This window comes from Platichthys flesus, chromosome 16, assembly GCF_949316205.1.
Source record: "Platichthys flesus chromosome 16, fPlaFle2.1, whole genome shotgun sequence".
NCBI lineage: Eukaryota > Metazoa > Chordata > Actinopteri > Pleuronectiformes > Pleuronectidae > Platichthys > Platichthys flesus.
In genome coordinates this window covers 3,736,877-3,754,018 of record NC_084960.1, presented here as the reverse complement: position 1 = coordinate 3,754,018, position 17,142 = coordinate 3,736,877, and the positions used below count along the sequence as shown (strand labels likewise).

The 17,142-nt window shown below is 42.8% G+C and overlaps 2 protein-coding genes across 2 annotated transcripts in view; one reads left to right on the top strand and one right to left on the bottom strand.

The window, feature by feature from the left end:
• baiap2l2a (BAR/IMD domain containing adaptor protein 2 like 2a) overlaps positions 1–10,906 on the top strand; it is an 11,205-nt gene extending 299 nt beyond the window's left edge. The window contains exons 2-14 of the mRNA XM_062407779.1: positions 347–422; positions 1,787–1,873; positions 3,268–3,329; positions 3,414–3,485; positions 3,721–3,801; positions 3,899–4,030; positions 4,834–4,932; positions 5,951–6,014; positions 6,665–6,875; positions 7,268–7,333; positions 7,743–7,950; positions 9,433–9,473; positions 9,902–10,906. Coding sequence (XP_062263763.1) covers positions 347–422; positions 1,787–1,873; positions 3,268–3,329; positions 3,414–3,485; positions 3,721–3,801; positions 3,899–4,030; positions 4,834–4,932; positions 5,951–6,014; positions 6,665–6,875; positions 7,268–7,333; positions 7,743–7,950; positions 9,433–9,473; positions 9,902–9,983 — 1,281 coding nt within the window. The 3' untranslated portion in view covers positions 9,984–10,906. The remainder of the gene's footprint in view (positions 1–346; positions 423–1,786; positions 1,874–3,267; positions 3,330–3,413; positions 3,486–3,720; positions 3,802–3,898; positions 4,031–4,833; positions 4,933–5,950; positions 6,015–6,664; positions 6,876–7,267; positions 7,334–7,742; positions 7,951–9,432; positions 9,474–9,901) is intronic.
• A 950-nt stretch (positions 10,907–11,856) lies between these two features.
• Positions 11,857–17,142, bottom strand: part of pvalb6 (parvalbumin 6) — a 31,366-nt gene continuing 26,080 nt past the window's right edge. The window contains exons 2-5 of the mRNA XM_062407859.1: positions 14,173–14,238; positions 13,658–13,790; positions 13,424–13,533; positions 11,857–12,491 (exon numbers count right to left, since the gene is read on the bottom strand). Coding sequence (XP_062263843.1) covers positions 12,466–12,491; positions 13,424–13,533; positions 13,658–13,790; positions 14,173–14,233 — 330 coding nt within the window. The 5' untranslated portion in view covers positions 14,234–14,238 and the 3' untranslated portion in view covers positions 11,857–12,465. The remainder of the gene's footprint in view (positions 12,492–13,423; positions 13,534–13,657; positions 13,791–14,172; positions 14,239–17,142) is intronic.

The following is a 17,142-nucleotide window of genomic DNA, read 5'->3' as shown; positions in this document are numbered from 1 at the left end:
ATAAAGTAGTTTTATGAGTAAAGGCAACAAGTCCTGTGTTGTGATTACTTTCTGGAAACTAGGACGGTTTCTGGAGCACGTAGAAACATTTCTCACTCTTCTTACCGAGTGTGTTGAGCTCGGTGAAACTTCTCTATGAAATTTCAGCCGAGCGAACGCAAAGTGAATTCACAAAGTCAAGGAGTGTTTCTCTGGCTTGATAACAGGAGCGATGTGAGTCTGAGTCTGACTCTGCTCCAGCGTCGAGCACACAAACACAGATTGAATTAAAGATTAATCCTATTGACTTTTCTAAGGTGTGTTTTCTAAGATGAGAAAAATATCAATATCCATTTCTCCCCAACAGAGCCTGATGGAAGAGTTCAACCCAGGCCTGCAGAAATTGGTTTCACTGGGAAACAGCTACGTCCGAGCTTTCAAGGGTAAGAAAGCGTGAGAGAGAGAGAGAGAGAGAGAGGGGGGGGGGGGGGAAAGGGAACCCTGCACTTTTCTGTTGAAGTCACACACCTATATCTTTATCAGTGCTTTAAGCTAAACAAACTGTAATGACGGTGCACAGCACTGGAGCTGTAATCCGTCTCTTTCCCTGGACCTCATTCCAAAGTCTGTGTGCTGGGGGAATATCCCGGGGCTGTTATAGCTTTGCTTATAGGCCCAAGACATTGTAATGCCCCCCCCAGCTGATTCACAGCAGCTCCACAGCACCACAAGCCGCACAGACATGAAAACATGTCGGTGGCCGCCTGCTCAGATTCTTCCGTTTTGAGAATTTATTTTTTGTTTTCTCAAGTACAAACCGTTTGGTCGCTCATTGACGTCACAGACACATCGCCAAGGTCAGATCAAATCAATCAGGACGTGACAATAACAATAAAATGTAACTACTCAAGATAAAAATGAAATAAATTATCTAATCCATAATTGTGTTAAAGCTACAGACACACCAGACATTTACTGTTACGAGCAAAAGACGTGATCTGCCCTTGATTCATCATTAAATAATTCATGTGTAGGTGTATCACTATTGATATAAATCTCAGTGACACTTAAGGGTCTTTACTTCCTTTTGGGGGTAAGAAGGTTTAAGGCTAGTGTTGGATTATTATTCGAGTATTGCCATGTATAATTACTTTAAAATGAATTATTTGGTTTAAATTTAAAAGGAGCTTAGCAGCTGTTTGCCTTGTTGTTTGTAACATGCTGTTTGTGTTTAAATTGCACATTTAACTTACAAATTCAAACAGATGTCAACAATCCCAAATTTGGTCAAAAACCAAATCTCACTTAACGTTTTTTGTAGTTTTTTGCCTTTTGGCTCTAGAGCAGGAATAAAATCAGTGTCAGTGCTGATGTGGTCATGTGACTCCTCTGTGATGTTAAGCAGTTTTTCAGGTGAACACATTTTCAAATAACTGCAGAGTACAAGAAAGGAGAAGAAGAAGAATCCTTGTGCACAGCGGAGCGTCTCCTGGGTGCCAGCTGGTGCAGGATCAGTCACAAGAATAAAATCTATTATTCCCGTGCACAGCGTGAAGCCATCAGAGATATTCATTCAATAAAAACTTTACAAAACAACAGAAGTTCGCTCCTTCTGTCGTTGTTGTTAAATGTTTATTGAGCAAATCGTGTCGATCCAGGCCTCCTGGTGTGTGCTGGGATTTCAGAGGAATGTTTTTGTGTTGGGAAATTAGAATTCTTTCTTTTTTTTTGCAGTGAATGACTCTATTTACCTGCTGTTTCGGTATTTCAAGTATTTCAAATGTGTTTGTATTTTTGTGTGTTTCAGCTCTGGCGGAAACCAGCGAGGACTACTTCTGTGCACTGTCAAAGATCGGAGAGAAGGCTTTTTACACCGTGTCCTCACGCTCCCTCGGTTTGTGCACGCACACACACACCTGTGCATCTCATGTGCAACAAGTGGGAACACAAAGACTTAATGTACAATCCAGGGAGTGATCATTTATTAAACTAATTAAAGAGCTTTCCTATGTATCAGAGGAGCAAAGTTTACCCTCGGGAGGCACTTTATGTTTCCTCCTGTGCTTGTGTGTGTGTGTGTGTGTGTGTGTGTGTGTGTGTGTGTGTATGTAAAACCGCTTAATGCTTCAGGGTGCTGTTGTGTTGTGTGCTTGTTGGCAGGGTGGGTATCAGACACCAGCACAGGATATGAATTATAGATGGAGACAGACAGCGGGTTGTGCTCGGCTCACTTAACCCGGCCACTGGAAAAACGATGTCATGTCAGGTTTAACGAGCAGAGCTGGAGATATTTGTCTGAACTGGATCATTAGCAGTGAAACGTCTCCTCAGAGTCTGCTGGAGGTTCCTCATGTTCACTGTGTTTGTCTCTATAACACTGAGGAGTCTCAAATATAGTTAGTGCCTCTGGATATTGTCTATCGTGAGTTGGAGATTAATAAATACAATTGAACAGAAAGGATTTCGTACAGTTGGATATTTACTGCACATGCACTGAGGCCTTTCATCAGAGCAGCTGGATGATGTGCACACAAGAGATGAAGAGAAGTGTTCGTCCTCCTTCCATCTTCTCTCTGGCGTCTCGGAACAAGTTTGGTGATTTTTATCAACGAGAACAAACCAAACACACGGAGCAGAAACAAGGGAATAATGATTTGAACCTAAACAAACCGAATTCACTAATCCTCAGGCAGTGGAGACTCTTTAATCTGCATTAAAAAGTGAACGCACCACACTGCATTGGCCCAAGGGTCTGAAATATAGAAGTAGTTCATAGCTACAGCCTCAGTCAAGCTTTGTCAAACGAAAACAACTTCTTTAAAACTGCTATTTCTTATTGTCATAATTTCACTCAGGTTAAACTGCTCATATTGTTTAAATACTATCAACTTTCTTTGCTTTCGCACTCAAGTTAAGTTGCTTAACTGTCTTTTAGAAGCAATGACAACAACGTTTAATCTAATCTAATCTAATAGTCTAATCTGATCTATTTGAATCTGATCTAATCTAATCTAACTACAGTCAACAATTGTAATTAATCCAATGAAAACAAAACCTGGATTGAATGGAATAAATAAATTGGATTTCTATTTTTATTTTGTCTTAACATTACAGTGTGAGTGAGAGTACTGTCACACCGGAGTCAGTGACAGAATGTGACTCATCTTTGCATCATGGGTTAAAAACCAGATACAAAATAAAGATAATTTAAGATGTTATATTGCAAAATGTCTTTATTTTTTATAGCTTCTTAGCACTAATGTAAAATGTGACCCACTTGTCTTTCAGGAGATGTCCTGCTCCAGATCTCCGAGAGCCAGAGAAGACTGACGTTGGAGCTGGATGGAGTCGTAAGTGAAACACTGTGCATCACGGATCTGTGACTGGGATCCTCTGGTGTGCTCATGATGGGATGTGTTTGTGTCTGGTTCCAGTTCCGCTGGTTCAGTGTGGAGGTTCTGCAGGAGATGGACAACAACGTTAGACTGGACAAAGATTACATCTCAGTGAGTGATGTCGGAGCAACACAAGGTCACAGGGGACTCTCATAATCATCTCCAGGAATTCAAATCAGAATAATAACTCCAGGTTATCATGGATGGATAATAGTGTTAATGTTCTGTGGGCCTGGAGAGGATTAGTTAATGAATGATAATAGGAATATGGCCGCCTCACCTCACAGACCTGGACGATGACTGAGGTGATTGGACACAGACGTGATGTGAATTCTGTGTCTCACAGGGAAGCAGGAGGCAGTACGAGATGGAGGTCCACAACCAGGAAGCAGCTCTGGACCGACAAATGAGCAGGGGAAGCTCAAAGGTCTGTGTCTTTCTCACACTATGCACCATGTATATGTCTGTGTCCCTGTACAGTGTGTATATAATATATATGTATATAACTATATATGAATCCCCAGGACGGCTCAGAGTATGCGCAGTTCCTCAAGGAGAGCCACAGAGAGGCTCTGAAGGAGGAGGAGAGGAGATACCGCTTCCTGGCTGAGAAACACTGTGGGATGATACAGACCATCGGCCAGCTCATGGATAAGGTTTGGAATAAATAACTTTTCTGAAATTTTACAGTTTGAGTTGGACAAATAAAGGAAGAAATCATTTCCTACAGAGTTTTATTGATTATTTGGGACTTGAAAAAGAAGCCACAGATTAGTGAGTTCAGATTCAGGTCATAAACCCTGGCTCTTCCATGTTATTGGATGTGTCATCGACCTAATTAGAAAGATCAAAGTACACGTTAAACGTTTTTCTGGTAAGTTTGTTTTAATATGTCATGTGTTTACTCTGGCTCCAGATGCGTTTATATCCGTGATATCTTGGCTTCATTTTAGGAAGTGGAGACACATTGTCCATCTTGATATACAGTCTAAGAATTGGACTCTGGGACCTAATTAAAGGATTTACTGTGGCTCTGAAGTTTTGTGCAGTGAACCAAAACCAGCTGGGACTGTTAAACGGATAAAACTCACAGAGAAGTGTATTCATGACCTGAATCTTCCCCCTTTCTGGGGACTTTGGAGAACCTGGTTCTTTTAATTTACAGTTTTCTTAATAAGGCTGTGGTGAAGCCCTTTGAGACCGGAGCAGTGATTCAGCACTATTGACAGTCACTTTCTTACAATTAACAACAGTCGGGAAATTGTAACCATGGACCATAAAACCATAAAAAACTTTTCGATTATGATGGATGGAAATGGACTTCGCTACCTTTCACTCTCAGTAGAAGATTCTGTTTTTCTTTAGTGTAGTTATGGATAATGAGAAATCTATGCTTATGCGTGTGTGTGTGTGTGTGTGTGTGTGTGTGTGTGTGTGTGTGTGTGTGTGTGTGTGGCAGATAGGTGGCTCTCTCCGGCAGAGAGGTAACTCCTGGACAGCAGAGGTGAACGCCACTAGACAACCTGAAGTCAGACGTCCAGATGTGGTGGATAACACAGTGAGTTCAGGGTCGGAAGCAGGTTGCGTTTAGATTTTTCAATACTCCACGAGTGTTGATCTCTGTAAGATCTGTTTGGTGAAATAAGACTCATATTCTTATTACTAGAGCGCCCTCTGGTGGTTGAGCTCGGCCCCTGACTTGATTTGAAACCCTCAGAATGAATTGCACCTCAGTCCCGCAGCACATCCCCGAGACAGCAAAGCTCTCTGAGGATTAAACCGCTGAGGCTGTAAGAAGGAGATTATAGATTGAAGGAAGAGACGATGTGGTTGTCAGCATCTCTCTCCCGAAACCCTCACTTCAAGTGAATCCATCGCACAGATGTGAATCTTAGAAATCACCTGAACACACACACATTATGAATCCAGAACAGAACCCCTTTCTCGGGAACAGAGGGATTTCCATGAAGGTAATTTCCAAACCAAAACTAATGTTTAATTATATAAAGACATTATTCAAATTGCTCTCGGTCTGTTCCTGGTTGGAAAGTGACACGACAATGAACCCAACACATCCCACATCCTGCGCTAATAACAATTAGAGGATTACCATGGATTCTGTGTTTGTTTTGGTTTGGTCTGGGATTTATATTCTTGTCTAACATAGAGTGAAGCCTGTGAGCCACTGCTGGCAGATGTTTCTACGTACACAACTGTACATCCAACACATCTTATACACTGTCTTTGTGCTAAGCCGAGCTAATCGCCTGCTAACAGCACACATTCATGACAAGCTGCTGAAATTGTGCCAGCAAATAAAGATAGTGTCTTCTGATAAGTGTGAATATGAAATTGTGTTCTTTATCTGGGGAAAACCCATTTTCACCCAAGTGCTTGCTTTATCTTTTGCCCTGTTAAATCTCATGCAGCACTTCTATTCACACACTATCGGGCAAATCTGAATCTTTATTCTCATTCCGTAGCGACCGTAGTATTTCCTGCATGTACATTTTAATGTCAACAGCTGTTATTATTGTCTGGATGTGTGTGTATAATGTGTGTTCTTGGTTTTATAGGTGAGGCAGGAGGAGAACAGAAGGAACAGAGAGGAGCAGCCCCTCGGCAGAATACCATCAAGGGGTGAGTTTCTAAAATCAAATCCAACACATCAACCCAACTCCCTGAATATCATTTTGATTTTGTCATATTTAACATTCAGGGTTTTGGTTCATCTCCATGTTAAAACTTAATTCTGTCTGCAACATTAATTTCCCTCTGTGAATCATCTGCAGTCCAAAGTGCCTTTGCTGTGTATCAGTAATTTTGCCTTCACTCTACAGCAGCTGCTTTATCTCTGCCTGAGCTTTTTATCTGTTTCTCTCTCTCTCTCTCTTTCGCTCCATTCATTTTTCACTCTGCAGAGAGTCTTATTATTAAACTTGCTTTATCTACAGTGAAAAACAGATACCGTGAAAACATATGACAAAACAGAAAATACATGCTGGATAATCCTCCTCCTTATTGGCCACCTTCTCTGGTATAATGCTATAAACGGCGTCCTCTGTCATCCAAACCAAATGAATCATGCAGAGTCTGAGATATTTAGTTATGAGTTATGAACGTGGGGTCATAATGGATAAAGAAAAATCATAGCTCGTTATAGCTTTTAATTAATCATCCCACCAGAGATTCTTTTTTGCAGATTAAGTGGGTTCATCAGCCGATGTGAGCTGCAGCGAACTGTTCTCTCTGTTCCCGACGTGTGTGTTTTTCATTTTTCATCTCTCCAGCCCCGTCTCCCCAGGGAAGCGTTTATCGCTCTGCGGCAGACTCGGTGGGGGGTGGTGGCGCTGGAGGAAGATATGCAAAGGCCCTGGTTTCCCACCAACCTGCTGGCTCCAACCCCACCCTGCTGCCCTTCACCAGGGGAGAGATAATCACTGTGATGGTCCAGCAGGCGAGGAACGGCTGGTTGTACGGACGAGGAGACAGCGGCTCGCGGTAAGAGATGTGTGTGTGTGTGTGTGTGTCTGTGTGTATCTGTACTTAACTCTTAGAAAATAAAAATGTTCAGATACTCTGGAACAAACTGCACAAACAAACTAGTACTGTCTAACCCAAAATGAAGACAAAATATCCTGGATACGAACGCCTCCATCACAACACACTGCTTAACACAAAGTCCAGCTGCAGCAGAAAGGAATGTCTTCATCAAGCTGATATTTGGACATAAACCAAAGTATTGTAGATAAAAAACAATGTGTAGCGTCAGAGGAGGAAATAGAAAGTGAGCACCAGTGAAGTCAGAGGCTTCACCCTCCTGGAACCATGAGATACAGCAAATATCATATTGCAAGTATCATATAAGTCACATATGTCTCTTGCATTTTCAGCCCGGGATGGTTTCCAGCTACTTTTGTGGAACCAGTGGATGATCCTTTCAAGTCAACCAGCTCCAGGTGAAGATCCAGTGAAATGAAACTAAACTGCAATGATTCAGAGCAGAACATTGGAGTTATGTTTGATTCAGCTCTTATTGTGCCTGATATCCTAGCAGAGGATCAAATTCCCATTAGATCAGAATTTCCTCAGCATCTATAGGATTACACAGTTAATTCAGCCATTCTTTCTTTAAGTGCAGCCATTAAGTTTGAGTGGGGAGAAAACTGCACATCATTTGCCTGTCAAACCTGATGCACATTGTATTTTGCAGCTCCTCCAGGCTCCCTATGGTTTTAAATGAGGTCTGCGTTAATAAGTTGGACCAATTAAGTTTCTGGGTGACCCGTAGCTTTGAGGAAAAACAGATGTCCAGTGAAAAAAAAGGAAAAGATATGAGACTCCTTTCTTCCTTTTGTTTAATTCCAGCAACCCAACTTTCCGAAGCAGCAGCATCAGCAGCAGCAGCAGCATGAGCAGCCTGTTCGACCAACGGGGAAGCAGCGGACAGAGCGGAGCCCCGCCCCCTCCCGCTCCACCGCCTCCGCCGCCAATGTCCCAGTCTTCAAATAAACACTCTGACATGCAAATGGACAGTCCCAGCAGGAACGATGAGTCAAAGTCACACAGCAAAAAGGTACGGCCATCAGTCCATCAGTCTGCAGTCAAAGAATCTTTACAAATTGGGAAAACAACAACAGAAATGTTTCCAGGGGACCCATGACAGTGATGCACCAGGCTGCAGGTCAATGCTTTGTGAGGCTGCATCACCACTGACGAGAAGCAGACTTCAATAACGCTCACAAGTTGGAAGAGACAGTGTGAATGAATGTCCTCTGCATTAATGGCTGAATTATGAACTAATGACCGTTGTGTTTTTATCCAGTGATGAAGGAGAAATGAGATGTGATGAGAAACGCTGCGTCCACTGTAGTTGTGTGATGGCTGTTTGCCCGTCTGTCCAGCAGGGGCACTGTGGCAGGGTGCTGCTCTCAATGGCACCACATCCGTCCTTCTGGTGGATGCAGGGTGGAAGCTCCAGCTGCTGACAGTGTGGGGGGGGCAAGGAGGTTGTGTGCATGCGTGTGTGTGTGAGAGTGTTCTTTTACCTATATATTTGTGAGGACCATGACCCCACAGAGTGAGGACATTTTTGCCAGCCCTTACTTTTTCAATGGCTTGTTTGAGGGTCAGGACTTAGTGTTAGGTTTAGAATTAGATTTAGGTTAGGGTCAGACATTCATTTTGGGTGGTTAAGGTTTGGCTAGGGGGGCTAGGGAATGTACTATGACAATGAGTGTCCTCACTAGGATTGAAGAAACAAACATGTGTGTGTGTGTGCAAGTGTGTGTGTGTGTGTGTGTGTGTGCGTGATCTTGCTGTGTATTTTTGCTGCAGTGATACAAAAGCCTTGTGTCTTTTGTGCTATTTAATTACAGAATGATTTAAATGGTATTTTTGTTTGTGTCAAGAAGCAGGAAGGAGCTTAAGGTGATAAATCACCCTCATAAACATTGATATTTAGTTTTATAAATGGATTTATATATTAGCTAATTATTATATTATATTATGGAAACGGTTATTTTACTGACAAAAGCATATGAGCCATGAAACACTCTCTCAAGTCATCAACGTAAATGACAAATCATATAGTTGTGTAATTACTCGAATAATGGATTAGATGATTCAAACAATGGTGTAACATTTATCACCGTTCTGTAGAGTTGTAAGATTAAAAGATGAATTCATAGTGAAAGTTGTGGATGCAGGTGTAAATAATAATTCTGTGTATCATGTTTTTCATATAGATTCATTTTCCTGCATGGTTGTTTGTGTGTGTGTGAACTCTGCTGCTGATCCCTCGTTCTTCTCTTTGAAAAACAGTGATTTTGCAGTTTGTGTCAAATGGGCACTCACCAATGTGATTGTGTGTGTGTGTGTGTGTGTGTGTGTGTGTGTGTGTGTGTGCCGGGCAGCCTGTGGGAAGACCGGCTGAAAGCGGAGGGGCGAGGGGTCAAGGGCTGAATGTTGCTGAGCCTCCATTAAAGCATGTGTCCACATGGAGTGTTGTGGATCGGCCCTCGCTCACCCTTACCTTTCTCTCTCTTTTTATTTGCAGAGATCACAGCAACACGCATCGCAGCCCGAGCTCTTCCCGAGGTAAGAGCGATGTTACTGCAGCTCTGCTTTAGACGATAAAATGGAGGCCGCTCTTGTCTTCTCTCACAGAGAAACTAATGGTCTTTTCTGAAGTATATCACGGAGCCATTAAACTGGAGAACAACACAGACGAGGGCAGTGATCTAAATAGCGCAGAATCACTCTCTTTCCATCAGGCTTTGAAGTGCAGTTCAGTTCTGAAACCATTTCAGTTATGGCCGTTTGGGAACCGTGACTATCGCTCTCACTTCAGGGGAAACAGTTTGCCAGATGATGCTTGGGCACTTTGAAACGCGCTGCTCATTTCTCCTGCTGTAGCCTCTACATCATTGCAGGGGCCCAGAACATTTTCTGATATTGTTTTTTCTAAAACTCTTGTCTGTGTTTTCTCTCTCTTCTCTCTCCTGTCCTCTTCTTCCACCTTGAAGGGGAACCAACCCATTTGCAACAGTGAAGCTGAAGCCCACCACCACCAACGACAGATCCACCCCACAGCTTCATCGCATGTGACATCTCAATCCTGCACTCTTGTCCATGTTTTGCATTTAAGGTAAAAAAACTGGACCTTCAATACTTTGACGTAGAGTCGGACTGTAGATGTGTACACACAAGAAAGAGGGAAAACGCTTGAATAACAAGTTTAGCGTTTTCTTGGATTTGCACAAGGATGTTAGACATTTATTCCTCAGATCTTTGTAAATTAACAACCTAATATTCGAAGCAGGCAGGTTTTCTGCTCTGTGGTTTGTAAAATAATAACTAAACTAATTTGTGAATTGATCAAACCCGGTCCTGAATCACCTTTCCTCCTCAGATATCTGATTTGTTGGCACTGAAATGTTTTCAAATGAAGAAATGACATGGGAATGATTTGGATATTGGCCATTTGGCAATAAACCATTAAACTCTGTGATATGATGCTAATAACTTGTTTATGGGCAGCATGAGACGTGTTTTTCTGTATGTGAGATGTGTAGTTTATTGCTCAGTGCTGGATCATTTATTCCATGAAAGATATGAAAGTGTTTTAATGATCTTTTCTTTGTTTTATATTTTTGTAATGTTCCCATCATTTATTCCTACATCAGCCACATGTGAATTAAGCTGATTGCTAAATATTAATTGCATAACAAATGTACTAATGTAGAACAATGATAATGTAACCTGTGGCAGTAAAAATATGTCTGAGGCGGAGATGAAATGAGAAATGCAACAAAGTCATAGATTATGTAACATCACATTTATAGCATCATATAATTACTCCAGCTAATCTGTTATTTCTGCGGCTTCCATATTTTTACAGATGGTTAACTGATCATTTTGTTCCACGATTATGTGTAAAATGTGATAAATGTAAGTTTTTAACATCATCAAAATACTCGACTTTCATCATTCTGATATTTAAAAACAAATAAAATCCTCTCTCTACTGCTCCTCTGATGCTCCACCTCAAAGAGTTTAATTTAACCACCGCAGACATTAGTATTCTCCACAGCAGAAACACACCCTCTGTATTCACACAAACCACCAGTATGTGTCATGATGTTGTGTGTTTGTGTGTCTGTTGTTAAAGCACCACCTGAAACACAACGTGTGTAGGGCTGTTATCCCTGAGCAGGTGAAATTTGGTGTGAATGTGTAACTGATACATGTCAAATACAATAAGGAGATAAACTGGTCAATCCTTGGTGGAGTATGAGTGTTTTCTGATTCCTCCTCTCGCCTTCCAAATGATTCACACTGACCTTAACATCACAGGCTGTCGGGAGAAGCGCTCTGCTTTCCGGGGCTGCTCTGGACGCAGCGGTTTCTGTTCTCGTCACGGTGTAAGTGATCGCCTCCGAGCTTCAGAACTGTGTTTATTTGCTCGGGCAGTAAAGTGGCCTACTAAAGAAAGATCCCGCGTTGCCTGTCTGGATCCTCCGCTGGGGATACTTAACCCAAATTGAACCTCAGTGTGAATCCAATTCTGCTAATGGCCAGACAGCGCGGCCCTGTGAGAGTAGCACAGTGCTTCTGAATAAAGACTCTCACGTATGGATTAACGGCCTCCTCCTTCATGCGTCTGCCTCAGTGAAGTTAGATTCATGAAGGGGGGGGGGGGGGGGGGGGGGCTCGTCAGAGACGTGGAACGGCAGAGCTTCTTCCCCGGCTGAGACGACACAGCCTCGGCCTGATGAACACGTCTCAAAGAGAGTTGACCGTCTTAAAGACAAAAGCCTTTTGAAGTACATTATTAGACGGCTTCAGTAGTTGTGCTTGATAAGAGGGACGAGGGAAAGAGGGAGAGCTGCAGTGAAAGTGTGAACTGAGTAAATATAAGAGAATCACGTCAACAGAAGGAATCAACACAGGAGTCGGTCGATGTTCTTGAGGCTTTGTTTTCATCATTTTATTTTATTCTTTCACAGCTTGACCTCTTTCATCTTTTGGTATGTTTTACAACAGCTCATTGCCGGGGGAGGGAGGGAGGGAGGGAGGGAGGGAGGGACGGGTATGAATAGATAGATGTGTGCAAGAGACATTGACACAGAGAAAAATAGAAAGTAAGAGGGAAAGAGAGGGAAGGGGGAGGGGGGGGGGTCAAGGAAAAATAAGGAGATAAGGAAAAGGGTGAAAACAGGAAAACAGAAGGGAACGAGGGTCTTTCTCTGTTTTCTTTACTGCTTGATGCTAAATTGTGAGATGTTTGTTCCTGCAGGCAAGTCTTTTATCTATATGTAAACACAAAAGCAGTTTTTATAAAAAGGATCAAATAAATAAGATGAATGAAGCTCGTGGGGCGGGGGGGGTTGGAAGAAGTGTGGGGGTGAAGGGGGGTCGCACACAGGAGTGTGTGTAGCAGGGATCAGCTGCAGTCTAGTGGGCTGGGAGTCAGGGTGCTGGGGGTGCAGGTGCTGGGGGGGGGGGGGGGGGGGTATGGGACTCAGCGGCTCTCAGGATGCGGCGGAGACTAAGAGGTGGTGTCGGAGCTCTGCACCATCCCAGCAGGCTACTCCTTCACCATGGCAGCAAATTCTGCAAGAGGGGAGGAGAACATGAAACTGGAGTTAACGCCCCGTGGTTTAGAATCAGTTCATCTTCGACTCCCAGTGACAACTGGTCAGGCTGAGATTCAGTGTTCAAGAGGCTAAACACATGTTCTGTGAGACTTTGAGCTTTGCAGAAATTCCCTAAAGGCGTCCTTGAGATATCGGATCGAAGGACGGACGAACAGATGTTCCAACATACAGACATACGTGCTGAAGGACAACTAGAAAACATGACGCCTCTCGTCTTTGTTTGGGTGGAGGCATACAAAACGAACAGTTGTGGCTGAATATATACATCAAACACATATTTATCATCGTTTTGCTGTGGGCAGTTAGTTATGAGAGACAGGGTTTCATCTTTTCACGAGCTTAACTTCCCTCTGAACCGTCCGTCAATCCACCCTTCATCTATGCTGCTTATCCTCCCCCCCCCCCCCCCCCCCCCCCACTGCTCTGAACGGTGATATAGAGTTAGATATATCCTCAAGACTTAACCTGTGATATGATTCATATCCAGCACAAGCCAACGCTTTCTCTCAGAGGATGAAGTGAAGACATTACGTGATCTACAGCCACAGAGCGGCCACCATCAGTGCTAAAGAGTAACAACTGCTCATGTCGTCGCTCAGGATGCACCGTTTATTATGTGCACTATTATTTTGTGTTTAGCTAATTCCACTAAAAGTCTGTCTACCAGTGTGTCTGAGTAGCTGGAGCGACAGATTCAGAATGACCTGCTGCAGACTTTGTGATTCTGTGGTTTATTTTGTTCTAACGAGAACAGAGAAGATATTAGTTGAACCTTGATGCCATTTAACTCCATTCTAGCTTCTTTTGATAAAGTGATCAATAATAATCAATGAAAAGACAATGACTGGACTCTGTGCGGTTCTACACGTGTGTTTCTTGGGTGTTTACCGTCAACTCCGATCTTGCCGTCTCCATCCTTGTCGGCTGCTCTTAAAAATATTTTGGTTTCTTTGTCGGTCAGGTCCCTGCCATTTTTGGCGAAACCCTTCAGGACGAATCTGCTCAGAGACAGAGAAGATGTGTGGATCAGTGTCACAGAACACTGAAGCTTTGTGTGCAGCAATAAGTAGGAGTTTGTCGTCATGTGTCGGGGGGGGGGGGGGGTGTGTGTGTTGGTCTCACTTGAGCTCCTCCTCCTCTATGTAGCCGCTGTTGTCGGCGTCCAGCACCATGAAGACCTTCTTCACATCGTCAAAGGGCTTGGCCCTCAGACCCACCATCTCGAAAAACTTCTTATGGTCAAAGGAGTCAGCAGCTGCACACACACACACACACACACACACACACAGATAAGCTATAGGCTTATTATTGCACTCATGTGGGTAGATTCATTCAATTCGTATTAACACAAGAAGTCTCTTAAAGTTACTTTAAGGTGCTTTTTCGATCTTGATCTGGGCGATGAGGCACAAAGGTAAAAAAAAAACTAATCATAACAAAGCAGCCTTTTCATAAAACAGATTGAGAACGTGTTTTCGCCAGAGGACTCGTCAGTTCTAGGTCACGGAGCTCGAACTACTTCCTCTGTCTGTCTGCATTGAGTTGCATTCGATTGGCCATTAATATCAGGTTCTGCCTGATTAACGGTATAAATATATATATATACTGTATATATATATATGTGGCAAGGACCTTACCTGCAAATGCATCTACAGCTTTCTTGATGTCATCAGTGTTGAGGATGCTGCTCATTGCCATCTTGGCTGCAGAGGAAAAGGAGACAGAGAAGGGGACAAGGTTAAAAACCAAGGACACTAAGGGAGCAAGGCGACAACTCGGAGACATCTTCGTATTGCTCCTGTGACACGCTCGAAATGGAGCAGGAAACCGGGACATGTGAGACGGAGGAGATGAATGACAGAATGAATTAGAGATAGTAACAGAGGGAGAGGCAGAGATATACATCACTGATAGAAACAGGAAGGAAAACTGAAATACATTTCATTATCTGTGATTTTTGAGTCGCCTCAGGCAGATTTTCACCGGCGATGGTGGTTAAGACATCAACTCTCATGATCCCACGCTGTTTCACAACATCATCATATTGTTTGATTTTGAGACCCCTAGTGGCCAAAGTTATATATTGTAGGTTTTAAGGGACATTTGAGAGGAGCAGCGAGGACAATGCAGTGTCCATATCAGTGTTCTACATTTCATCTGTGTGATACCATCGAGCTGTTATAGATGGAAGAAGGGCCAGGAGACAAGTCTGCAGTGTGCCTGTGTGTGTGTGTGTGTGTGTGGGGGGGGGGGGGTCTGAGAGTCCTGCTGTGTCTGATGATATACCACTGGAGAACTCTGTTGTACTTCACACTGTGAGAGGTGAGCCCTGCTCTGAGACTGAGACAGAACCTGATCGCTGTTTATGAGGTTTTCACCTTGTCTTGAGTTTGACCGATGCCCCTCCCTCCTCTGTTGCTATTGCAAACACACACACACACACACACACACCTCCTCTATGTTCGTGGGTGGGAGATCGACCAAATTAATTGTCAAAGTACGTGTAAAATAATTTTGTTCAGGTAGTTCTTATCTTATCTCTTTATTTGGTCGACACAAATCAGTTCACAATTACATTTAAGTTATTATTATTTGCAATGTACCGATTCGATTTCATGGCTCTCCATCCAGCATATTATTTCCATGTGGAACAAAATGCATCGACAGAAAATGACCTTGCTAAAAACAACTCTTTACTGCATAGAGCTCAAATACACACACATACACACACACACACACACAAAAACAAGGTCAAAGTAATGATCCTGTATCAGCCTCGACACCACCATCATCATCATCATCACCACCGTGTTCCCTGTGTGCAGCAGATAATGCTGAGCTGGCTCAAATCATCACTCTGTCCTTTTTCAGAGTTGGACAAACCGTCTGAGCTGATTGATGGTTTCCACTCAAACAAATCACTCAACACTTTGCTGCATCGTACCTGGAACAGTGGAGACCTCCTTCTATCAGCTGCCTCAGAATCTTTTCTACTGAATGGTTGTTTCTGTTTACTGGCCCTGGGGTAAGCTGGTGATCTGTCCCTGCATCTCGCCCAGTGTCCACTGGGATTGGATTCACCCTAACCATAGATTGAATATAAAGATGGACGACGCATTGCCACTTCCTCCCACTGTCCCGAAATGAAAGCTCCTGAACGTACATCAGTGAGACAACATCCACCTACAATGAGATATACATGTTACACAGTGTGAGGAAATCACCACAATAATGACTGAATGAGAGATCTCATGTTTATATGGATTTATTACACATATATAACAGTAAACCAGATCAGTGTTTAGTAGTGTATGTGCTGGGTTTCCCACTGGGTGAAGTCGTTCATATATTACACTCCACTGGTGTCCCACTCAGCTCCGGTGATGCATGAGCCCGGCGTTATCTACTTCTCTAACATACTGCTGCACACACAGATCAATACTGAACACTGCTTAACGTGTGTGGCCACACAGCCAGTCTTTTATCATGACAGAGGTCCCCCCCACTGACCTTTCACCACAAAGGTGTCCGATGGGAGAAGAAACAATTCCCCACGAAATGAGGAGGATAAGATTGATTCAGGGAGGCGTCTCAGTCACTGGGCTGACGGTGGAACTGTATAAAGTAAGCCATATTGATTTAGTTAAGACCAGCGCTGATCTGACGTCAGTCTCTGCAGATCCTGTGTTTTCACTGCATCAAAAACCTGCATGGAGATTGAGGCTTTAACAGCAGAATATTATTCATCTTGATTTATGTTACATGTTTTCCTAGAAACTAAATCATTGTTTGGTATTTTTTAATGAGATATATAATTTTTCTCACTTTTAAAATGAAGATTAATATGACAAATTTTGAACTAATCTTGTATCTAAGAGTCACAGAAGAATTATCAATAAATTATCAAAATATCCAATAATTACATAAGGATTATTACAATTTGAGTTTCCTGCCTGTAGACGTGCTACCACACTGTGAGAATATCACATATGAATTCACTCAAAAGGAGAAACTTGCGCTTTAGCAGCAGTTTGAGCTTCAACCCACGTGATAGCATGTTGACGTGAAAACGAAAACTGTAAATTAATAAATAACAATGTGGTTTGACTGTGTTGACGTGGGTTTGCGTTTGTGCTTTGTGTTTTCGGTCAATAATTAAAGAACCTAGAGGGACGGTGTGGAAAGATCTCGACACATTGACAAGGAAAGAAGAAAGAAACCTAGAGAATCAATATGTTTGTGATCAGTTGATAATAATGCTCTGGAGTAAAGTCTTAGAGTTTCTTATTGTTCTCTTATTTTGATGTGTATCAGTGTTGAGCCTTCCAGGGTTTCTTCATCTGATCTAATAGATATGAGGAATCGTCCCTGGTAAACAAACTACAGTGAATAGTGTAGAAAGCCATCATGATTCAGCCCTCAGGCATTGTTCTGTAGGTGAAATGCAATAACGTGCAACCAATCATGTTCTTTAACTTTAACTTTATCTTTTAAAATCAATGTTTTCCCCCGAAATTCCCGTCTGAATATCGATAGGTGTGATATGAGCATCAAACAGAATCCACCAAGGTCATGTGCACCCCCGCTCTGTTGGTTGAATGGACCGA